The sequence below is a fragment of the Eumetopias jubatus genome, unplaced genomic scaffold (genome assembly GCF_037043125.1).
Source record: "Eumetopias jubatus isolate StellerSeaLion01/CBP00866 unplaced genomic scaffold, mEumJub1_p1.0 scaffold_8, whole genome shotgun sequence".
Classification (NCBI taxonomy): Eukaryota; Metazoa; Chordata; class Mammalia; order Carnivora; family Otariidae; genus Eumetopias; species Eumetopias jubatus.
The window spans coordinates 75,382,052-75,397,080 of NW_028274814.1; the positions used below are offsets into that span (position 1 = coordinate 75,382,052).

The 15,029-nt window shown below is 33.4% G+C and overlaps 1 protein-coding gene across 4 annotated transcripts in view; it reads left to right on the forward strand.

Moving 5' to 3' along the window:
* ARID2 (AT-rich interaction domain 2) overlaps positions 1-15,029 on the forward strand; it is a 157,895-nt gene that overhangs the window by 96,989 nt on the left and 45,877 nt on the right. For all 4 annotated transcript variants that reach the window (XM_028123132.2, XM_028123133.2, XM_088026017.1 and 1 more), the window contains 6 exons: positions 5,703-5,769; positions 5,860-6,110; positions 6,431-6,527; positions 6,624-6,833; positions 7,685-7,852; positions 13,970-14,051. In XM_028123132.2, the coding sequence (XP_027978933.1) occupies positions 5,703-5,769; positions 5,860-6,110; positions 6,431-6,527; positions 6,624-6,833; positions 7,685-7,852; positions 13,970-14,051 (875 nt within the window). The remainder of the gene's footprint in view (positions 1-5,702; positions 5,770-5,859; positions 6,111-6,430; positions 6,528-6,623; positions 6,834-7,684; positions 7,853-13,969; positions 14,052-15,029) is intronic.

Here is a 15,029-nt window from a genome sequence, read left to right on the forward strand (position 1 = left end):
GTGAAAAATTGTCTTTAAATTAGTGTATTTATTCAATTTACATTAAATGTAGTTTTGATATAATTGTGTTTAAATTTGCAGTGTTTTGAATTGGTTTCTATATGTCCTACCTATTTGGTTTTGTTTTTTTCCCTTCTTCCTTTCTTACCTGTTTTTAAAAAATTGATTTAACTGAGTATTGTTTATTATTCAGTAGTCTGCCTACTATTAGTTTGGTATTGATGTACTTTTTCTATTCTCTTAGTGATTACACTAGGGATTATAATTTTAATTTTTACCAATTTAGTAAATTAGTACTTTTACCACTTTTTAGATAATGCAGGGACACTAGAACAACTCTCATCTCCATTTACTCACTTTTGATTTATATATACTGGTCTCATTATTCATTACTTTGCTCTTTTTCAGACTTCTTAAAATAGAATCTTAGATCATTGGTTTTAAACTTTCCTCTTGTTTAATGCCAGTATATAAAGCTATAAATTCCTTCTATGAATTGCTTGAGTTGTAGCCCACAAATTTTCTTATGTTGAGTTTTCATTATCATTTAGTTCACAGTATTTTCTCATGTCTTGTGATTTCTTCTTTGATTTATGGCTTATATAGACGTATACTGTTTAATTTGTGGGGGGTTTTTTGAAGTAGCTTTTAGTATTAGTAGTATTAGTATTGTTATAATTATTATTACTCATTTTAATCACATTCCATTTTGTCAGAGAATGTAAGTTTAAGCTCTTTTATTTAGTTAGTTTTTATTTTTTGAGAGAGAGCATGCACATGAGCAGGTTGAGGGGGACAGGGGAGGGACAGAGGGAGAAAGAGAATCTTAAGCAGGCCCCATGACCACTGCAGAGCCTGATATGGGGCTCTATCACGACCTTGAGATCATGACCTGAGCTAAAATCAAGAATTGGATGCTTAACCACCTGAACCACCCAGGCACCCCTATGTAAGGTCTTTTAAACTTATCACGGCTTGTTTTAGCATATGGTCTTAGTGAATGTTTCATGCACACTTGAAAACAATGTATGCTCTATTGTTGGGTGCAGTGTTTATTAATAACAAGTCAAGGTATTTGACAGTGTTCAAGATTATTGTATTATTATGCTTTTCTATATAATTATTCTATGATTTCCTGAGAGATGAGTGTTAAAATCATCAACAGTATGAATGTTTGTATCTCTTTTTAGTTGTCAGTTTTTGCTTTGTGTATTTTGAACCTCTGTTATTAGTTGCATATGCATTTAGGATTATTACGTTTTCTTGATAACTTAGCTTTTATTTATTATAACAAAATATTCCTCTGACCTCTAGTAATATCCCATCTCCTGAAGTCTCTTCATTGGTGTAATTTATCTATAGTAGCTTTCTTACGATTAATGTTTTCATGATATATCTTTTTCTATCCTTATGCTTTTCATCTCTTTTTTTTTTTTTTTTTAAGATTTATTTATTTGAGAGAGAATGAGCCGGAGGGACAGAGGGAGGGGGAGAGAGAATCCCAAGCAGACTCCACACTGAGCATGGAGCCTGACACAGGGCTCAATCTCACAACCCTGAGATCATGACCTAAGCTGAAACCAAGAGTCAGACACCTAACTGTGCCACCCAGGCACCCCTTTTCATCTGTGGTTTTATATAAAGTTTCTTAAAGACAGCTTATACTTGGATCTTATTTCCTTTAACCTACTTTTTGTGCAGTTTCTTCCTTTTCATCAGTGTATTCAGGCCATTTATACTTCATGAAATTACTGGTGTGGTTGAATTTTGCTTCTTAGCTTTTATTTTCCTGAAAATTTTATTTTGTCTTTATGTTTGAAAGATATTTTTGCTGGATATAAAACTGTGTTTTCAAGGTATTGTCTGAGCAGTTTTAAGGTGATGTTTCACTGCCATCTGATTTGCATTGTTACTGAAAAGAAGTCAGTTTTAATTTTATTGCCTTGTGTGTGATGTGTTTTCTCTGACTGCTTTTAAGGTGTTCTTTTAATCATTGGCTTTTATTTTGGTTGGGCTATGCTTTGTTGAGGTTTTCTTCACTTTTCTTGCTTAGGATTTATTTAGCTCTTTTGGTATTTTTCATGAAATTGGAAAGTTTTGGCAATTATTTCCTCAAATTTTTTTCTTTCCCCTGTTATTTTTCTGAGACTATGTTTATAAAGATGTTAGACCATTTACTGTCTCACAACCTACAGAAGTTCTGTTCATTGTTTTTAGACCTTTTTTTTTCCTGTGTACCTTGTGGATAGTTTCTATTGTAATGTTTTCATTTTCTCTTATCTTGTTAAGCCCATCTAGTCATACTTTTTAATTTCAGATACTGTTTTCAGCTCAGGAAATTCTGTTTGATTCTCTTTTACATATCCCATTTTTCTCCTAGTTGTGCTCATACTTTCCTTTAAATCTTCACCCATATTTAATAAAAAATGAAAATTTTATTCAAAGTATTTAAAAATCTTTGCTAATTCCATTATCTTTATTACTTCTGGGTCTGTTTTTGTTGAAACTATTTTTGTCTTAGTTAGGGGTCATGTTTCCTACTTTCTTTGTACATGCAGTAATTTTTTGTTAAATATGAATATTGAAAATGTTGCATTATTGAGTGTTTGGATTTTGGTGACTTTCAAGAATGTAGGACTTTGTTCTGGCATGCTTTTAATTGGCATATGGATTGTGACATATTGATCCTTTAGAATGTTGTTTTAAAGCTTTGTTATGATTCAGATAGATTAGCCTTTACTCTAGCACCAGTTTATTGCTACTCCTAAAGCATGGCTTTATTTGGATTTCTACTGAATTAGCAGGGTATTTAATGAGTTTTCTCTATTTTGCGAATTGTTCAGTTATAGCTCCTCATTAGTTCTCTGTTTTTTTGCTTGGGGTTTTGGAGTTCAGCTTTGCATATGCATAGTTTTAGTACTCAGCAATCAGCTCAAGGCATTCCTGTGCAGATTCATTGAGTTCTTTCTCTTCATTGCTCCTCTTTCTTGCAAATTTGCTCTTAAATTCTAGTTCTGATGGCCTTGCTGAACTCTGATCAGTTTCCTCAGCTTAGAAATCACTATGAGCTCTTGGATTTATTGTCCCTGGATTTATAGTCTAGAGTGTCCTGTAAAACTATGGGGCAGTGATTGACTCACTTCTTTTGTTTTCCAGTCTCTGAAAACAGTTGTCTTATACATATTGGTTTTATGATAGGAAGATGACTACCAAAGTACTAGTTACTCTTTTATGGCCTGAGCAAAAGCTTTTTCCAGGCATTTTTTTCTTAGATTATAATTTTATGCATATTTTTATCTCAGAAAACATTTTTTTAGTATTTTATTCATTCATTATTTATTTTGATTTAAACCACATCTCTCTTTTCATGTATTTTTCCTTAGTGCTGGTTTGTAGATGATGAGTTTTCTCAGTTTTCATTTGCCGGTTTTCATTTCCAGTGAAGGGCAGTTTCACTGTTTAAAAAGATTTCAGTTTGGCAGACATTTTCTTCCATCACTTAGAAAATGTCCCGTTGTCTTCTGGCTTCCATTATTTTATTTTATTTTTTTACAAAGTCTGTTGTCAGTTTAGTTTGTTGTCCTTTTTAAGATTATCTGTTCTTTTTTCTGTCTTTGCATTTGAGTTGGGGTTCTTTTTTGTCTTTGTTTTTCAGGAATTTTATTCTTTTGTTTTGATGTTCCTGCACACCTTTATTTATCCTTTTTCATTGTTTGGGGTGCTTCTTAAATCTGTAGGTTAATGTCTTTGAATTGTTCTAGAAAATTCTTTGCCTGGTCTCTTCAAATACTGTTTCTGCCCATTCTCTCTCTTCTTTCTCAGGAACTCGTTATTATGTTAGGACCTTTCACTGTATGTTCTGTGTCTTGTGTTTTTTTTCCCCATTCTTTTGTCTCTTTATGCTTCCAAATTGTGTTTTCTTCTGCACACAGTTCACTAATTCTTTCTTGAGTTGTATATAAATCAGTTGTTAAATTGAGTTTTTCTTTTCAGTTCTAGAATTTTTATTTCATTCTTACAGTTTTCATTTATTTGCCAAATTTTTCAGTCTCTTATTTCTTTGAATTTATTATCCATGATCATCTAAAATTCCATTTCTGATATCTTTGTTATTTGAATTTCCTATGGCCCTTTTTTCTTATTTATTGAACATTGCCTTTTTTTCTTTATATGCCTAGTTCTTGTTTATTGTTACCATTGTCTTTCATGAGTTTTTTGAGCAATTGATCCTTTTGCTGGTGGACCTTTTCTCAGATTAGTGGCTTTAAATGTAAAAGAATCTTAATTCCAAAAAATAAAATAGTTACTTTGAAATAGCCACACCAGAATGTTTAGGGGAAAAAAAGTGAACTAATAGTCCATCTGTTTCTTTATTAGTACAAAAGTAACAAGATAATACAATTAAATATCATAGATAAGTTGAAGTTATAGTTCATTTTGTATAGTTATATAGTGTAAAGTCACTTGATTCCTAGCCTGAAAAAGAACATTGACCGTGGATTTTGACTCATCTCTTCTCACATTTGAATCAAAAACAGTTTGTAGATAATGGAATACTGGAAAGCAAGTTAGATATCTGGGTTAAAAACTTGGGAACACAACTTCACCACTTACTATTTGATTTTATTCTAGATGTAGGTTTACTCAGTAGCTAGCCAGCAATGTTTCAGGCATGTTTGTAAAAAGAAATACTGTGATTGTGTGCTGTTTAATGACAGGATTAATGACTATCATAATTTTCAAATACTAATGAGCATAAACACTATTTCTAGATATTTTCCATAGCTGTAAAATGATCAGAAAATATCTGTAATTCATATTGGTGACATTGTCACAGGTACTGCTAATATTACTATGGTTTTTTGTCTAACATTCAGCGTTGAAGAAATTGCTAAGGAAATACTAAATTTTAGTTAGAGGTTAATGAACATAAAGATATCACCTTTTCCCTCCATTTAATTTCACAGATGCCCTAATTTCTTTCACAGACCATTTAGGAGTCTGTGGACCCCAGGTTAAGAATCTTTAGTCTGAAATAATACCTTATTGTATAAGTACCTTGAACTTATAGAAAGTTAAGTATTTATGTCAATTAATTAAACATATAGCACATACTGATGTCTACATGGGTTTTTAAAAGTACAAGTTTTAGGGGCACCTGGGTGGCTCAGTCGGTTAAGCGTCCGACCCTTGATTTCAGCTCAAGTCATGATCTTAAGGTTGTGAGATCAAGCTCCACATCAGGCTCCCTGCTGGGCATGGAGCCTGCTTAAGATTCTCTCTCTCCCTCTCTGTCTGCCCCTCCCCCTTCCACTCTCCACCTCTCTTTATTTTATTTATTTATTTTTAAACTTTTTATTCATTTATTCATGAGAGAGAGAGAGGCAGAGGGAGAAGCAGGCTCCCAAGGAGCAGGGAGCCCCATGCGGGACTCGATCCCAGGACCCCGGGATCACGACCCAAGCCGAAGGCAGATGCTTAACCATCTGAGCCACCCAGGCGCCCATCTCCACCTCGCTTTAAAAAAAAAAAAGATTCTCTCTCTGTCTCCCTCTTCCCCTCCCTACACTCTCTTTCTCCCTCTCTGTAAATAAATAAATAGTAGAAATTTTGTAGTTTTATAGTATGTGTGACTGTTTTTAAAGTATTAGAATAGTTCTTTTCAAATGTCAGAATTAAGTATAATAATTTCTTAATTACAGTTTTGGAAAGACATTGTTGATGATAATGAAGTACGTGACCTCATTTCTGACAGAAACAAGTCTCATGGTAAGGCAATAAGAAACATTTTAAATAACTTTGAAATAGCAATAATAAATGAAATATCAATTTAAGTAAAATGTATATTTTTTATTATAGAAGGTACATCAGGAGAATGGATTTGGGAATCTTTATTTCATCCACCTCGAAAGCTGGGCATTAATGATATTGAAGGACAACGGGTACTTCAGATTGCAGTGATTTTGCGAAATCTTTCCTTTGAAGAGGGCAATGTTAAGCTCTTGGCAGCTAATCGTACCTGTCTTCGTTTCCTATTACTTTCTGCACATAGTCATTTTATTTCTCTAAGGCAATTAGGCCTTGACACGTTAGGAAATATTGCAGCTGAGGTAAGCATGTGATAGTAACTTAAAACAGTTTTGATAGTTAGCAGTGACATTTACTTTAAATTTTTAGCATGTAGCATTATTGTATTTGCTATACTTACAGAATATGAAAGGCTTATATATAGTTTTGCCTAACATGGTATGGTATCACACACTTTTTTGGAAAAAATATTTGAAATGATGCTCCAGATTTAGTGATGGCTATTCCCACAATAACTGCATTTTTTAAAACTTGAGCAAACTGTTCTATTAATTTTTATTAAATTTGAAATATACAACACTGAAGAGGGCTACGTCAACAATAGTGTCCTTTCTTTTTCCAGCTTCTATTGGACCCTGTCGATTTCAAAACTACTCATCTGATGTTTCATACTGTTACAAAATGCCTAATGTCAAGGGATAGATTTTTAAAGATGAGGGGTAAGTGCTTACTTGATTTTCTCATTGTATAACATGAACAGACTTTTTACCGTCTGTTAAAAAATAAATACATGTTTGTGTGTGTATGCTTTTCAGGCATGGAAATTTTGGGAAATCTTTGCAAAGCAGAAGATAATGGTGTTTTGATTTGTGAATATGTCGATCAGGACTCATACAGAGAGATCATTTGTCATCTCACTTTACCTGATGTGCTGCTCGTGATCTCAACACTCGAGGTGCTATATATGCTCACAGAAATGGGAGATGTTGCTTGCACAAAAATTGCAAAAGTAGAAAAGAGTATAGGTAAGACTAAATGAAAGAAACATTTATTTTCTTTATTGAGGAAAAGAATATTTGATGGGGTGCTATCCTAAATCACAATTGATATTGGGGGTGTACTGTTTATTTTGAGGAGTCATTACCCTTTCAGACACACATGTTTGTGTTATTCTTTCTGCCTGTTTTAGGTTAGCAAGAAACTTCTGTCATATAGAGACCAGGGTGTATGTGGCTGTCAATAACTCCTATTCCTTTCTTTATTTCTGTTACTACTTATCAAATCCAACCAAACAACCAACAAAATTGCTGTAACTGAGGAGCAGGTCTTTCTGTTTCAAATGGTCAGCTGCTACTATTAAGCAACTGAAGCTAAGTGAAAAAGTTTCCTTGTGTTCCTAGAAGTTGCTGGTAATGGTATTATTCTTAAAATTAATCAGCTTACCACCTCTTTAGTGGGTTGTCAGTTTTAAACACAATTATGAAAGTATGTCACGTTAACATTTACTCATTGACTAGAATGATTTCTGTCTTTGGTATAAATACTAAAACCAGAGTTAATAGAGATTTGGCTTGAAATTATTAGGAGAAATTAAGGATGTCACTTTCTGTATCAGTGGTTCCTAAATCTGGCTACACATCAGAATCAGTTGGGAAACTTCTCAAAAATAAAGATCCTAATCCCCATCCCAGAGCTACTAAGTCAGTCTTCAGAGATTGAGCCTAAAAATCTTTTTTAAAGATCCACAGATAATTCTGATGTACAATGATTCATGGACTGCCATCTGAGAAGTACTTCTTCTGTATAGCATGTGTTTTTCAGCGATGTCATTGTTTGATAATATTATTAATAACTATTGGTTTTTAATTTATTTTAGATATGTTAGTGTGTCTCGTTTCTATGGATATTCAGATGTTTGGCCCTGATGCACTAGCTGCAGTAAAACTCGTCGAACATCCAAGTTCCAGTCATCAAGTTTTATCTGAAATTAGGCCACAAGCTGTAGAACAAGTCCAAACCCAGACCCATGTAGCATCTGCCCCAGGTTAGTGTTTTTACATGTTTTTCAGTATGGTTACTGGTGTGTAAGATTTAATACTAAAGATAAATGTAAATGTGCAGTACAGGGAACTGATACCATAGTGGAATAGGCTAAGGCAGAACTTGAGTATGAACTTTAATTTCTTAGATATTATACATAACAGGAGCAGTAGGACCAAAGTGAGCCTAGAGGAAGAATAGTATAATAGATTTTTTAAAAAACATTTAGAGGCGTATGAGGGATTAGATATTTACAATTGTGAGAGCAATATGAAGTGCCCTGATGAACTTCTTATTTGTGATTTTGGTCATTGGAAATTGATATGCCAAGAATAAGTTAATCATATATGACCTTATAATTCTCCCAGCTGGTCATCCAAGTACATAATACCTCCTAATACTTGCACCAGAAACCATCGAATCAGAGCCTTGGATCAGACACACATGCATACATATACACATGATGTGTGTATAAGCATGTGCACCTGTACTGGTGCACCCTTCTTAGGGTCCCTTGGGTCAATTCTTTTTAACTCAAATGTCTTTAATTAGAATTCAGAGCTGTCTAATAATGAGTATTCTCTTCAGTCCTTGGACTTCTTTCTCCTGGCTTGTTATGAGTCATTTTTATATTTTAGCACTCTCAGCGTTTTTGGGAGTACTTTCTCTACCTTCATTTGTCTTAACAAAACAATCCATCTTTCCCCTCACCTGCTCTTTCCACCTCCCACCATTCCCAAGACATTTCTCTTTCCTTATATTTTTTAATAGAGGATACTCTTTTTCTCAGTTGATCTTATTACCTACTTGCAATTAATGTGGAAGCTATGTGGCATGATTTTCTTTAACTTCTTAACCCTTCACTTCCAAACTTACTAGCATCTGAACTCATTTTCCTTCAACTTCCACTTGTCTTCAGAGATGCCAACTTCTGAATCTGTGCTCTGAGTATCAGTCTCCTCGTTCCTATATCTCAAACCTCTTTTTCTTTACTTGCTTCTTCCTTTCAGCCTAGAAATACATTTAGATCATCAACCTCCCTCACTACCCTTAATTCAAAAATGTCATTATTTTTTACCTTTAACTACCACATCCATCTAATCACCAAATCTTGTTGAGTCTTCCTAAATAACCCTGGCTTCTTCAGTTGCCAGTGCAATGCCTCAGTTTAGACTTCCATCACATCTCTCAGCTACTTGTTCTCCTCTCATTTAATCATGGCCCCAGTCTCTCCTCTATTCTAACTCATAGGATCACAATTATATACTCTAGTCACATGAAAAGTATGTAATATGTATCACATATTTTGTTGATTTCCACTATGTCCTTTTGAAGTATATGGTAGAGTTGTATCATATGCATGTTTAACTTCCTTGGTGTCAACTAACAGAATTGGACAAACAAAGCATGAAAAAAATAGGTAATTTTGACTACTAACCTACTCAGTAGCTTTCGTCCACAGGTAATAGCATACTGGGGAATCAGTGGTCAAATTGTAATGTTTTCTCAGCCTTGACAAAGAAATGAAAGAGTTCTTTTTGCCAGTTAAGTGGGTGGTAGGGATATATTCCTATCCTCAAAGAAGAAATTGAAGATTAAATTAACTGAGGGCCAGAGAGAAACTCTTCTCAACAAAGAGAGGAATTAATAAATTGTCAGTAATACATTGAAATAAAATGGGCCATTTGAAGGATATTTAAGGGTAATTTTAATGAAAGCTACTGATTTTGCCTCCTCACTGACCAGTGACCTCAACAAATGAACCCATCCCCCCCACCAACTAAGATTTGACCCTCATTTGGCAAATGGACAAAATTAAATGTTTAGAGTTTGTGACTTGTTCATATAAATAGTAATTTATTGATAGAGGTGGGAATAAACCTCTAAGGACCTAAAACTTTTGAACTGGTGAGCATTTTATTACTTGCTCATCATGAATGACAACTTTTAATTGTTTGATTAGTTACCATTTATACTTTGTCCCCCCATCCCCCATCATTTGTTTAATACTGTTTTCTTATGGAATGGTTGTCTTCAAAAGTTTTGCTCACTTCTCATCAGGATGAAAACTTATGTAACCTTTCACCCACTTTTAGTTTGACATCTAAATTTCTTCATTATAATTTAAAGTTGTAAATAAAATTTTTTGTGTATATTAAATTGACATTTTAAAGTAAAAAATACTTTTTCTATACAGTGGAATCTTGATATTTTCCATCATCCATTTAAAAAAATACACAGACTCTTAATATCAGAAATTTTATGGTACCCTCTTTCTCCTTGAACTCATATCCTCCACCCTATCAGTACTTCTCAGCTATAAATGTAGACATTTTAATTTAACTTTTTCAATTTCCTGTTACTCTATAAAGTTTTAATGCTTAAAATTTTATTATAAGTTTTCAAAAGAAATTACATGAAACAACAGTACATGACAAAGTAGCTATTGGAAGTTCATCTCTTAATGAGGTGGTTCTCTGGAAAGTGTTACTCCAGTGTGTCCCAAAATGAATATTTTTTAATTGCTAGAGTGAAACTGGCTTTAACATCAATCCTGTCTCCATTTTTTCTTTTTATAGATTTAATTTGAAAATCTAGCTCACATCAATAAATAGCTAAGGATAGAATTTACAATTCTTTGAGCTTCAGAATTATCCAAAATTATTAAAATTATATTTAATGATCTTCTGTCAGCTTGAGTTCTTTGATTTTGTTGAAATCAGAGAATTAACATGTGACTCATAAAAGAATTTGTTGCCCAGTCATTACATTTACTTTTAAGTTTTATTGGAAATTATGTGAAAAAGATATTAACAAGATACGACTGTAAAATATACTTGCTGACTCTTGCTTATATGCACCTTGTTTAACCTGATATAGTCAAGAAATATTAGCATAGTGGTTCTCAAACTTCAGGGTGCATCAGAATTGGCTGGTGGGCTTACACACTGATTTCTAGGCTCCATACCCTGAATTTCTGATTCAGGTGGACCAAAGAATTTTAATTTCTAAACAAGTTCCCATGAGATGCTGATGCTTCAGGTCAGGTGACTATACTTTGAGGACCACTGGGTTAGGAAAATTGAAATATTGTTCAAGACCAGTACAGTTTTTTGATAAGGTGATTTTATCATGTGCTTTGAGTACTTTTTTGTCAAAACCTTAGAACTGCAGATTTCTCCCCTTTAGCTATAGAAAATGTCTCCCACGTAACCTGATAAAATTAGTCTTTATTATCAAAAGTATTTTTCTTAATCAACCTCACTTTCCATTACTTAGAAAAAGTCTGACTTTATTTTTCATTCAAGAAAGTATGGTTAATAGGTGTTCCCATGACACCTTCCTTACTTCAGAATTCTAAGATAGTTAAACTAGCCATGAGATTGTCATCTGAATGAAATAAGATGCCACCACCTTCAGTATTTCTTTAAAAAAATTCTCTGTGCTTTACTTATACAAGATTCTGCCTCAAAAGTAATGCCCTTTTTAACAGTAGTTAAAGGATAGAGGAGGAAAGAACATTAAGCAAAAATTGTCATCACTCTGTGTCTGAATTCAGAACACACCAAAGGGCCAGAATACTCAATATCTCATGCCCAGCATTGCCTTAACTATAATACATAAAACATCATAAAATATAGACAGGAAGCCCTACCATAATACCTTGGTTAAAAGAAGCTTTGTGGATTCTAATGATTCTAATTCTCCCTTTGGTGTCCTAGAGGTTTTTACATCATTCATCATCATCATCATCATCATCATCATAGCTGACAATTATATAGTGCTAACTATGTGCCAGGCTTTGTTTTAAGTGGCTTATATATAAACTCCTTTAATCCTCATAATGACCTATGAGGTCAGTGTACTGTTACTTTTCCCCATTTTATAGACAGAGAGGTTAATTAACTTGCCCGTGGTTACACAGCTAGTAAGTGCTGGAACTCTGGTGCCAGCCACTCTGGCTTGAGAGCCATGCATTTAATCATACCTGCATTGCTGTAAAGGATGGATGAGAGTTAAAATTTTCTGTTCCAAAATGGGAGAGCAGTTTTAGAAAGGAAGGAATATATAAAAGGTTGAGCATCTAGGATATGATTCTTTTTAAAGATTTTTATTTATTTGAGAGAGAGAAAGTAGGGGAGGGACAGAGGCAGAGGGAGAGAGAGAATCTCAAGCAAACTCCCTGCTGAGTTCTGAGCCCGTCTCAAGGCTCAATCCCATGATCCCACGACCCTGAGCTCATGACCTGATCCAAAATCAAGAGTCAGACATTCAACCGACTGAGCCACCCAGGTGCCCCTGGAAATTGATTCTTTTTAAAGTATTGGAATGAGTCTTTAGGTATCTTTCCTGAAGGCAGTGCTTCTCAGTTTGTAACCACTTTTATAGTAATTCTATGATTCCAGTTTATATTCTTAATTTAATTGTGGCTGCTTTATTCTTTATGCATTATTTGTAAAATTTTTATAATTTCAACATAATTTCTAATATTTCACTCAACTGGTCATCAATTGATTCAGGAGATTTCAGTCTGAATAGGGTATATTCTGTTGTAGTACAATTGATGAAGAAAAAGGAGGAAGATTTCCAAGTGGGTTCAGGCCCTGCTTAGATATTTTCTCTAACAGTGTCATCAAGTTAGGAGAAGAAAAGATAAGCTGGGGTTGCACCAAGAAAATAGTTTTGATTATAATTATTTTGTTCTGTTAAGAAATAGCATGTCATAGTATGGTATCTAAAATATGACAGACCTGGATTCAAATCCAATACCCCTAAAAGAAGGCTTTCCAGCTATACACAGCTCTGCCATTTCCATCATGTGTTCGTTTGTAAACTTGATCTCTCAGCTTTATGTTCTTCATTAGCAAAATGGGGATAATTAAATTTAGGCCTATAAATAAGATTGAAATAAACAGTAGTTTAGAAATACATTTGTTCTGTTTGAGGATTCTGAGTTTCGCTAAAATGTTATTTGAAAAATGGTCCATTTTATAAGTTTAAAAACTATAAAATAATGCTGAAGCAGTATAATTTTTAATTTTATAAATATATAAGATTCATATTTAAATTATCATAATATGACAGTTTATATTATCATATTTTTATATTTTCATTAGTTCCTTTTATATACAGCAGAAAAGAAAACACTTATTTTCCTACAGATCTGTTCAGCTTGTTAGAAAATAATAGATGATTTATACATTGGACTTGAATTGTTTTAAAATATGTCATAAGCAAAATCTCAGAAGTTGGTATGTGTTCTAAGATTAATAGCTAGTACATTTTTACCCAACCATCTTGCCTCTCTTAGGACAAAAGATATACTTGAAAACTATTATTACAACAGATTTTTTTTTCCCCAGAAGAATAATCTTATGAAAATCCTTTCTTGAATGTAGGACTTTAAATTAGTTCAGACTTTTTGTTCACCCTTTCCCAGAAATGTTATATATATGCCACTTTCAGAGTTTAATATTAATCTTTTATTTTATTTGTATTTTTGTTTTAAGATTTTATTTATTAGAGAGAGAGAGACAGTGCGAGAGGGAGAAGCGGGCTTCCCGCTGAGCAGGGAGCCTGATGCGGAGCTCGATCCCAGGACCCTGGGATCATGACCTGAGCTGAAGGCAGATGCTTAACGACTGAGCCACCTGGGCACCCCAATATTAATCTTTTAAATTCAGAATTGAAGTGATTCTCTCTGATACTGTTTCTATAACTAAACTGATTCTTATTTACTGATGTGTTGAGCTGTGTGACCTTGGGCTAGTTATTTTAATCACTTTGAGTCTCAGTTTCCTTATGTGTACCCATCTCACAGAAGAATTCATATATAAAGTTTTTAACTCAGTGTCTGACCCATGGGAAAAAAAATTTATATTAGCTATATAATCCATATTATTGTTATTTGAATGATTGTAAAGAGTTTATATAAAGCATCAAAGACAGTGCCTGGTATAATATGTGCTCCTTTCTCAAATTTGTATATTTTCGTTATGCTTATACCCTTTTTAAAAGATATTCATTGTGAATATTAACTGTTTCAGTATCCATGAGCTAAACATGGCATGTAGTGACTAAGTTTGTACAAATGATGTAGCTAATGTATTTTTTTCTTTAGCTTCCAGAGCAGTTGTAGCACAGCATGTTGCTCCACCTCCAGGAATAGTGGAAATAGATAGTGAGAAGTTTGCTTGTCAGTGGTAAGTGGTTTATTTCTATTAAGGCTTTATCCTTGGGAAGAATAAAGCAAAAGAGAAAAGGAAATGTATTTCAACAGTCATCCGGAATGTTTTATTCTGTATTTCTTTTTAGTCAGAGTAGAATATCATTTATCCAAAGAATGGACTATGTAAAACCATTTCACCTGCATTTTAGAATAATTTGAAAGAAAAATGTTCATCAGAATCTTCAGAATTAAAATTACACCACTTCTTTTTGGAGTAAAATTTGTGTTAAAATGTTATCTTTGACTTTATAGAAAATAAGAGTTGTCAGATTATAGGATTTTTATTAAATTAATGTTTTATTAAAACTGAACTGGACTGTCTTTAAGAAAATAAAACCAGATTTTGTTGTTAAATGTCCCTCTTTTTCATCACAAGCAATACTTCTTGTTCATTGATAGTTAATTTTTCCTTTTTCGGCGTAGTAAAGGAAAATGAGTCAAATGATACAATACCTAGTGGGTTTACATGGAAATAAGCAACTTGAAAATAATATTTTATTGAGAAGACTGACTAGTCATATATCAGCCACTTACTGAAAAAATAAATTGTAGACTTGGTTAGATTTCATTTTCTCATGGATAGTAGCTTCCACAGTTATGAATTCCAGCTTAAATTCTTTAGAAGATTAACAGATTGAATAGAAAAGATCACTTTCTGATGATGTATTACTTTAAAAATTTTCTTTCTTTGATCCCTTTTCTCCCATTCTCTAACATTATTTGTCTCCCATTCCATGTTCCTGTCATTCTGTGTTCCATATTTTTGGTGCTTTCATATCTTTGTTCCTGTGGCAGTTTTCTCTAGACTTTTCCACTTTGCCTAAAATCGGGTTTATATTTTTAAATAGCTAATTATTTGCTTTTTCCTCCCCTTCTATATTTTTACACCTTATACTTGATGAATCTCTTCCAGTAATACTTGGAAATGTTTATCTTCTACACTAAAACCAAA